Genomic DNA, 10,374 nt, shown 5'->3' on the forward strand with positions numbered 1-10,374 from the left:
AACTCTTGCTTTGAAAGGCGCTATACAAATAACATTTTATTATTAATATTATACATTTTAAATAAATGATTATATTATTATTATTCTTATAAATAAATAAAAGGGGTGGAATGTATGTCATCATACCAGTGTTTAATGGCTGCATTATACAAATATTATTATATCAAAAAATCATACATGTCAAATTGATGACAAATCTATAGAGTAAAGGTTCTGTGTTTATGAATGAAGCTCAGCAGGGAGGAGCAGGTGAACAAGGCACAACTGGAGGACAATCAGGTCAATCAAAAGGTGGGCGGAGCCACACTTTAGTGCTTTAAAACCACCTGCTGCAAGTGTTTCAAAAAAACAGTGAATGTTAGAGACCACAACATGATGTCGACCATCAGAGTGCTCCTCTGGCTGTTCTGCGGAGCAGCAGCTCGGGACATAAACAGGAACATGCAATCTGCAGACCAGAGACCACATCAACCAGTAGTCCAACAACCAGCAGGTAGGTCTGATCCACATCACAGGACTCAATACTACGATCAGCATATTGTTGTCTGATGAACAGTTCTGGAAGTGTCTTGTCCCCTCTGAAAGAAACTGGATGCTAAGTGTTAAGATTTGGCTTTAGACTGAAAGTTTTTCTTCAGCAACAGCAGATCAGGTTATTTAGGGGACAAGTTGAATAATACCTTTTGTTGATCTTGCACACTTAAATGTTCAGTGTGTAAGATTTAGGTGAAAGGGATCTATGGGCAGAAATTGAATATAATATAATCCTAGTGATGTTTTCACTAGTGTGTGATCACCTAATTGTTTTCTTTACCCAAGAATGAGCAGTTGATATTTAAATGCTTTATATTAGCTATGGAAAGCCACCATGTTTTTTACAGTGTCCAAACTAGACAAACTAAAAACCTTTTGAGATTTTATGACTATAACTGAAGGCTACCACAGGTTCTCTCATGTTTGGGAGGGTGTGGTGAGGGGTGTTCAGCTCCAACATGCAACTTCACCAAGAAACTTCAACTTAGATCTCATTAAATTCTACACACTGAGCCTTTAAATAATTGACTTTCTGTCCAATAGTTAAAAATATTATTTTACAATAAGAAGCTGAAATGGGGGAAGGAAAATCTCAGCTGAAATATAAAAACTGACAAAGGAAGAACTTTGTACATAATACTTTTAGTGAGAATGAATGAGTTTTACTTGGAATGGTTTTGTCTAAATGAAAACCTCAACTGCTGGCACTGACTTTGGTGAAGCTCCTTTTTCACTAACGTGCACTGTGAATTTAACAAGCAGACCTTTACCTTTGGAAAAATGTCTGTATTTGGTCTTTCTTTGGTATTTCAGGTTTTTCTTTCTCTTCAGATTATTGTTGAGATGTCTCAGTGAAACAGCTTGCATGTTGTAGGGCTAGTGTATACTACTCTCCACAAAGTGAACAGCTATTAATATAGAAATGAAACACACCAAAAACTGGGTGAGTGTTCCTATTAAAGGTCCAGTGTTCCTATTAAAGGTCCAGTGTGTAAGCTTTATTGGCAGTAAATTTATATATATATATATATATATATATTTATATATATATATATATATATATATATATATATAAATAGTGATGTTTTCACTAATGTGTTTCATGTAACTTGTACAAATTGTTGTTTTTTTTCCCCTAGAAAAGGCCCTTTATAGTTAAATACTTTATATTTACACCTGCAGCGGCTCCTCTCTATGGAGGCCACCATGTTTTTTTGCAGTAGTCCAGACTGGACAAATATTTTTGGAATTATGACAACTGAAGGCTACCACTGGTTCTCTTTCACATTTTAAGGGGAGGATGAGGTGAGGGGTGTTCAGCTGCAACTGCGCCACCAGATGTCACTTAATTCTACAAACTGAACCTTTTAAAGGCCAACTCTTAAACTAAAGATTAGAACTATCACAAGGCCAAGCAGTGGGTTTCGGACACAACCAGACTCAATCTCCATAATTTAACTGTGCACTACACTGTCATGGCCAGTGCCACTGGCTTGATGATAAATTGAATCTGAATTAATATGTATTTGCCAAAGAATACACTTCTCTGATCCTTTAAATGCAGTTGGTGAGAATTGTACTGATGGTTGATGTTTTGGCAACAATGAGTTCATGACTTTTGAAAAACATGTGTCAAGAGATATTTGTTTTAATCATGAGGACAAACATGTTGGTTTGCTAATGGATAATATACACCATCTTAGCTGTTCAACAGGAGAAGCAGTCTTTCCATGAACCGTTGACTTGGAAGTTTCCAGAACCACCAGCTGAAGAAGAGCCTCAGTACCCTCCAGATTTTCAGCTGAAGACTCCAACTGCAGTCGAAACTGTCAGCGCCACCTGCGGGGAGGAGTATGTGCGGGTAGAGGTCAAGAAAGACCTGCTGGGAATCGGTAAACCTGTCCTGCCTGCAGACGTCTCACTGGGAGGGTGTCCTGCCACAGGGGAGGATGCAAACACTCAGGTCCTGGTGTTTGAATCAGAGCTGCATGGATGTGGCAGCCAGCTACTGGTGAGACTGATTGTCCCACATCACACAAATTGTTCACACAAACTAGACATGGAATTGTATTCAGGCTCAAATGATTTTTTTTATTTTATAAATGTCTTGTGATAAAGCAGAAATGATCCTTGTGCTGGTTGTAAGAGTGCAACTATGGTTGAGCAATTTGAATTGATGCTCTTCTAATCAAACATTGAAATTACTTGGATTTTTTTGAAGCAGCAGGTCAGTTTTATTTAAAAATTTATTTGTGTGGTGCAACACTCACAGCATGCATCATCTCATGGCACTTTATATAGGAAAGTAGACAACTTGCAATATTATGGATAAGCCCACAATGATCAAACACTTTGACTGTGCACAGAAACTCCACATGACACCTTTAATATCAGATTACTGCTGTAATTAGTTACTTAAGGTCCATAATCAGCTCTGTAAAACAGTCAAAGACTCACAGATTGTTACAATGAAACTGTATGCTCTTCAGGGCAACATATGTGATCTTGTGCTAAAAATCTGTCTGTAAAGCTTTTCGGCAATGATTCAACATCCAAAAACTAGGAGCTAAATGAGGCTAAATGCTCAGTTTAGTCATTTTCTCTGTGTATTTGTGTTCTGGTGTTTTGTTATTTGCACAATATCTGTGTCATGTTTTGTTTCTTACCTGCTAGGAACAGACTCCAGCATATTATCATTTTGTATTTTATAGTGTTCATTAAATTGCTCTATCGGTATCAAATAACGTAGAGCTACAGTTTGAAAAAATTTACTGTTGGTTGTTAACAAGACACTTGACAATGTGATTCAGTGTCAAATGTTGTTAATGTGCATGTGTATATAGACATGTGTCGTCCTCCTGCGTTTCAGATGTCAGAGGACTCGTTCATCTACGTCTTCACACTGATCTACACCCCCAGTCCTCTGGGCAACAGTCCAATCATCCGAACCAGAGACGTCTCAGTCAGCATCCAGTGTCACTACCAGAGGTCAGACTGGATCCAACCATGGAGGCTCTATACTGTTGTTTCAACACCCTCCGTGTCTGTTCCATTGAAATGTTTCTTGATATTAAACAATCTGCATTTAGATATTTGCTGTTAATGTGTTCAGGAAGCATGGTGTGAGCAGCGGGCTGATGAGGCCGACCTGGACTCCATTTAGTGACACTAAATCTGCTGAGGAAAGTCTCTACTTCTCCCTTAAACTCATGACTGGTACGTTCATACTCCATAAATGATGATCTCCAAAATGTTCTTGCAGTATCCTGGTGTTTTAGTTTGCAAGGATTAAAACATCCCATAGCTCCGCCTGATATTTCCTCTCTCAGATGATTGGCTGTACCCTCGTCCATCCACTCAGTTCCTGCTGGGAGACATGATGAATTTTGAAGTTTCAGTACAACAGTTTCACCACCTCCCTCTCCGAGTGTTTGTGGACAGCTGTGTGGCCACCGTGGTCCCAAACATTGACACTGTCCCTCGATACCTCTTCATGGGAAACAAAGGGTCAGTTCACTTTGCTGGTGATCTTTAAAGTGTGTTACATCTCCTATCCCGCTTTTGTGTTGCGTTCAGGTGTCTATCTTGATGTCATGTGTTGCGTTCAGGTGTCTGTTTGACAGTCAGCTGACCGGCTCCAGCTCTCGGTTTCTACCTCGGACTCAGAGCGACAGACTGCAGTTTGAGGTTGAGGCGTTCAAGTTCCAGCAGGACCACAGTGGCGTGGTGAGACTCAAACTCTACATTTTGCACTTTAAACATTTTTTTTACAAATCGGTGATTGAAACCCTCTTTGTCTCTGCAGATCTACATCACCTGCAGTCTGAAAGCCACGGCTGCTACTGCAGCTGTTGATGCAACCAACAAAGCCTGTTCATTCTCCAACAGGTGGGACACAACTCCCCATTAACCTCATCATCCTTAGTGGCTCTCAAATATTTGTTTCTTTAACTGCTGGAATATTGGTCTGCATATTGATCATTGTAAATTGCATCCTGTAGATTGTCAGTTGTAGTTCCTTTCAAACTGCTGACACTATTCGCTTATTTCCCTGGAATTCAGGATCAGACATATTAAACACTCATACATTAGTTTCTTGTTGATCACCTAAATGATGACATTATCCTAAATTTCCTCGTTTTTGATTGACAGGTGGTCGGAGGCCAGTGGAAGCCATCAAGCCTGTTCATGCTGTGATGCAGACTGTGGGACAAGAGGCCAGAGTCAGCTGACCGGAGCAAGTAAGTCGACGAGTGCATGAGAAACTCTTACCTGTTTTCCCTCTTTTTTTTGTAATCATGTTGTTTTGGAATTTTCAGAGACACTGTCTCCTCTCTCTAAGGCATAGTGCATGTGGGTGTCGTGTTTGGTGAAGTTTAGGGGCATGGCCGAGGTCAAATGCTTCACTTCCTAGACACCACATATGTGAGACTACGCAAACACTGTCTCCAGAATTAGAAAATACGTTTGCTTGTTTAGGAACTAGCAGACCCATAGACTAAATGATCCGTAGATGAGACTTCAGAATATGAGAGGACATCAGGCACAGTTGTTGTATTGATGGATTTTCTACTTGGCCAAGCTTCAATAAATAGTTCAGCATGAGATGTCAAAGGGCTCCTGAGCACTTTCTTCACTGATGAGTTGACCATTGAACAGCAGATTTTCCACAAGACACGTCACTTGTGCTGAGCTGAATCATCATCTCAAAACTAAAGCTTTTTTACAGTGTGCTGCTGTTTTAAGTATCACAGCAACCACCTCACGAGTCAGCTGCACTCTTTTGAGCAGGATATTGTGTATGCAGTTTATAACTTTTTTTAAGTTACACCTTATCCCTTTATATAATTCTAATTGCATAGATGGTTTATTGCTCAATCCGTTACATATTGGCAGATGATTTTAAAGTTGCTTTTTTTTTTAAGATGCCATAACTGCACTTAGTTAGCTTCTAAATTAAAGAGATGGCTTTTGTACTATGCAAATTCAAACCTTAACATATTAGAAGCCAGTTGTTGCTCTTGTAATTTTTTCAGTTTGTTAACTTTAAAGAGTTGTTTGTGTTGCAGGTCCTCTGTGGGAACAGGAAACAGCTTTTGGACCAATCGTAGTGAAGGACAAACCTCTACGCTGAGAAATAAAATGAAAAGTAACTTGAATGAAATTACTGATTAAAGCTTTTTACCTCTGATGGAGACCTGATTTGGTTTATGGTTACAAGGGAATATAATCAAACTTGAAGGTACAATGAGAGTCCAAGATGTAAATGATGCTGCAGCCGAGTGTGCTGGTATTTATACAAATGGCACAGCTATGGGTCATTGCATCAAATAACTGCCTTGGGAGACTTTCTGCCTGTGACAGATAAATTTAACCACTGGCGTTTGCGGTTGAAAAGTAAACTCGTAAACCATTATTTCTTGAACCTGGGGTAAAATGTTGTGAGGTCAAAAAAGCTGTGGAAGAGAAGCTGAAAGAGTTGGTCAAATGGAACCATTGTTAAGAAAACATGACTTTTAAACCTGGCTTTTATTTTATTTTTTTAAACCATTTCTTAACAAAAGATGTGTACTTCACTGTACTAAAATTGTTTCCAGTTTATACAGAGGGAGCATTAAATCTTCAGTTATTCATTTTTGTTATACATTTTTGACTCCCGTTGAACTAATGAGGAACATGTGGATTAACTCAGTCAGCAATAGTTAAATAAATAAAGCAGCTGTGCTTTTTGAATTGACATCTGCCCAAATGCAACGAAGATTGTTACGTTACTGCTGCAATGACTTGTGGGATGACATTTTCTCTCTTTTTAATAGCCTAAAGGTTGGTCCAGTGTTTCCTATGCTAAAGGAAGCGCTGGGAAGCATTGATGCTCTTGTCCTTAACAAAAATGGCATCTTCCTGGTCTTTCACTCACTCAGAAACCTTCCTAAGCAAAATGGACTCTTCATATGCCCCCTTATTGCAGGGACAGCTGCTCTGCACCTCTACCCTCGTCCATTTTAGATGATAACACCTGAGTGGACACAGCTGGAGAGGCTGTGTCACTATGTATCATAGACAGGACCGTTCTTTATAACCCTAACCTACACCCCCCCTCCCCTCTGTCAAGCCGCCTCATCTCCTTCACAACGGCCTAAGAGTTGCAGGCTGCAGCATCCATCACGGGCCGGAGAGGAGCTTCCCGTCAGCTTCGATCCATCTCTGCTTTCTGTCTCCCCAGGGAGCGGAGGATGACCTCAGACTGAGAGGTCACATTGAGCTTCAAGGTCATCACAATAACTGTCCTAATTCAAAACACAGTGATGGTATTTGTTTTGTCCATTACATCAATTAATAGGAAACACCAGAGTCCTCTTCTCCTACTTTTGAAACCTTATTTCAGCTGCAGTGCCCCCTTTGGCAGAATAATCTATTCATCAGCAATAATTCATGTCCGCAGTGGTCGATGTGATGACTGTCAACTTAAACTACAGAGACAAAGTGAAGTTTAGAAAAGTCTTTATGATCGTATGAGTCAGATCAGTTTAGTGATGAGAGGCTCTGGCTCATTAGGTGAATAATGGGCTGATCGTGTGTTTCTGTAAATCAAACCACTACAATCAGGAGAGACTTCAGTTCACTGTAGTAAATGTATTGCCATGCACAGTAAGAGATGAACATGATATAAATGAGTATTTGGTGTTGACACCCCTTTTGATGTCATCATGTTTGAAAGGGGGTGTGGCCACATGCTAAAGGAAACCCATGGGTCTATACACTGGTGGTGGAGGATGAGATCTAGAAGGTTTTCAGGAGGATCTGGTGAGATGAGTGAACTCAGCTGGGCTCGATCAGGATATGGAGACTGGAGGTGATTAGAGAGGAGGAAGGTTGCTGTGAATTACTGAAATTATAGCTGACGGTGAAAGAGAGATCAGATTTAAAGTTTGACAGTAACAACATGATTGGCTAATTGAAATTGTGGCATACGCTGACTGGATTGCTGATCCAACCATTATCTGATTAGAAATGTGAAATAAGTGTGAATGAATAAGACCTCCTGAGTTTGCTGGACTCTAGTCTTCAGCTTGACATCTGCTGCGTCTCTTCAGATATTTACTGACTTTTTGAAGTCCGTCTGAGGTTCAGGTGAGACAGTTACCTGTCAGGACCGCCAGTCTGTCAGTCGACCTGGTCATTAAATGAGCTCTGAGCCACATTATAACCCTTCTGTATCAAACCCACCTTAACCTAGACTCTTTCAAAATCTGCTCAGCATTCATCAGAGATTTAAAATGGGGATCCAGTTTAATGAGCACAAGGCCGCACAGACCACAGTCAAACAGGCCGAATGTAAAGAGGGTTTTTTTCTCGTTGAGGCAGGAAATTGCTTTTCCAACAATGCAGCAGCACAGAGAGAGCCTCCTGAAAGTCAGAGTATAAATTAATTTTATTCAGAAAAAAATCCAGTTTCAATTATCTGCCTCCAACACGACACTAATCATCAATAACAGGTTTGAAATAAAAAATATTCAGCTGCCCTCATACTGAACCTGGATACACAGGCATCATTGAGCCGCTTCCTGCCTCCAGGGCACAAAAAATTGTTGGATTTAATTAAACAGGACGCATGTGAAGACTGAGAGAAGACTTTGAGCTCCAGGTAAATTGTGAATTTGTGATTTTAGGTGTTAAAGGGTCAAGCTGTTTGTGCTGAAGTCAAACAACTTCAAATGATTTGAAACAATCAAAGAAAAATTGAAAAACCATAATCTACACACACACAGAGAGAGAGAGAGAGCAGTGAGTGCAGCAGCAGCGCCCCCTGCTGTCTCAGGTTAAAGCCTCCCAATGAGAGGAGCTAGCGAACATAACACATCACATACATGTAAAACCAACCTGTCACGGAAATATCTTTAAAAACTGCAGTGCTGATCAGAACAAGTTTCAGTTTGCCACTGCATCTAAAAGACACGTAAATGTTTTTGTTGAAATATTCCTTATTAAAGTCAAATGCACTGAAGTTAAACCAACAAACACGGCTTCTTTTTACCACAATGCTTTTACTTTTCAGGTATTTATCCAGTGTTGTATAATGACGGATGGAGAACGGTAGTTTTCATCTTCTAAGAAATTGATAAACTGAGCCCTTGAAATTTTGAAGAGGTTTTACAGAGAAAGGAAAAGTCAGATGTATTTCGAAACAAAACAAATAGATAATGAACCACAACACATTAAAGCAATTTAATACTGACATTATTAATGAAGGAGTGTCAAACACAGTTAAAATAGGTTATATAAAAGGTTATAAAGGCTGGAAGTAGGGATGGGATTTAAAAGAAAGAGAGAACTCAAATGAATAAAAATAATTTAAATATCATGACAATGCATCCAGTAATTGTTGAGATATTTCTGTTAGAACAAATATGGTGGAGCAAAAGACAAACACTCATATCAACACTGAACTCTCATTAGTCAGAGTGCTGCAATTAAACCCAGTTTGTATTTCACATTATTATAAATACAGTCAATTATTGGTAATTATTCCAAGAGCAGGTCCAGTAAAATAAAATGACCTTTTTAAAAACGAATGCGTGTTTTTGAACTAAATGATTACGTCAGGTCAGATGCAACATATTTCTGATGCTTACTAGTGCTTGAGGAGAGGGGGGGACAGTTTATACAAATTAAATGAAGAAGTTAGTTAAAATATTCAGTCTACTTGGTCAAAATGCACATTTTATATGGCTGAAACATATTCCCTTTCAGAAACACTGTGAAAAACATCTAATCATTTAAGATTTGAGTTCTTCAGACACAAAAGGAACTGGTGATATTGTTTATTGTGAAAGAGTAACGCATGTTAGCTGAGAAGCCAATTTTCTCGTAACAGTGGTGAAATACTACTAAGTCACATTTACACATTTAAGCTCAGTGGGGTTGTTATCAGGGCCATTGATGCCACTTGGTGCTTAGGCGCTCTGGGTTGTTGTAAAGACTAAGACTAAACTAAAGTCACCTGAGATCAAATGTAAACAATCTTTGTTTCTGTCACATGAGACCGAGGGTGAACGCTTGTTAAATCTCCACTGTTGTTGAGCAGTGGCTCTACTTTAACATGGATGAACTTCCAGAGCTGGCCTAGGTAACACCTGCCCAGAAGCCCCATGGCCACTAGAGGGCTCTTACGAGCACCTGAAATGTCTTATAATACAACGCTTGACATTTTTTATGGTTTCACTTTATATGTTATGTCAATGGTCATCACACCAATATTATTTTAACAGACTGGCTAATAAATTCCCACCTCCTCTGCCAGAGCAAGACAGCTACATCTGACAAAGTAAGTTATTTGGCTGTGTTAGATTTGCAGTGTGCAAAAGTTAAACCTAAGGTTATGCTGGAAAAGAGCAGACCGAACTTGCTAAACTTAGGCCATGGTGAGTTGAAAAAAAGCAACCTATACATTCCAATCCCTTCCTTCGGCCCTCTCATTAAAGCTACGCCGCCAAAACACATGGACTGGCCCTGACTAGAAGCACTTTTCCAAAAGTTGGTCAAAAACATCTGACTAATGTCTCTTGAGGAAAATAACCAAACACTGATCATTGTTTTATTACCTCTGAAGAAGTGGTCACCAGTTACTTCAACTGTATTGGATTTGCTTTCAACACTGTTTACCCCTGAAACTCCAAAAGTGTTTTGTGGACACGATATAAATATAAACAGAATTATCAGTGGATTATAAATATAAATATGGCAATATTAACAGAATTACAGTATACATATAAATATGGCAGATATAAACAGGATTAAGAGTATAGGCAGTGAGGTCTATCAAAAAAATAAGATGTATAC

General features: G+C 39.3%; 1 protein-coding gene across 1 annotated transcript; it reads left to right on the forward strand.

Annotated features, from left to right (window-relative positions):
* The first annotated feature begins 332 nt into the window (after window positions 1-332).
* Window positions 333-5,729, forward strand: LOC109623950 (zona pellucida sperm-binding protein 3-like). The gene is made up of 9 exons (XM_020078409.2): window positions 333-493; window positions 2,238-2,545; window positions 3,404-3,522; window positions 3,647-3,750; window positions 3,864-4,041; window positions 4,143-4,260; window positions 4,340-4,422; window positions 4,687-4,775; window positions 5,604-5,729. The coding sequence occupies exons 1-9, from the start codon at window positions 373-375 to the stop codon at window positions 5,666-5,668; spliced, it is 1,185 nt and encodes a 394-aa protein (XP_019933968.2). The 5' UTR covers window positions 333-372; the 3' UTR covers window positions 5,669-5,729.
* Window positions 5,730-10,374: the final 4,645 nt, after the last annotated feature.

Source organism: Paralichthys olivaceus, chromosome 7 (genome assembly GCF_024713975.1).
Source record: "Paralichthys olivaceus isolate ysfri-2021 chromosome 7, ASM2471397v2, whole genome shotgun sequence".
NCBI classification, from domain to species: Eukaryota; Metazoa; Chordata; class Actinopteri; order Pleuronectiformes; family Paralichthyidae; genus Paralichthys; species Paralichthys olivaceus.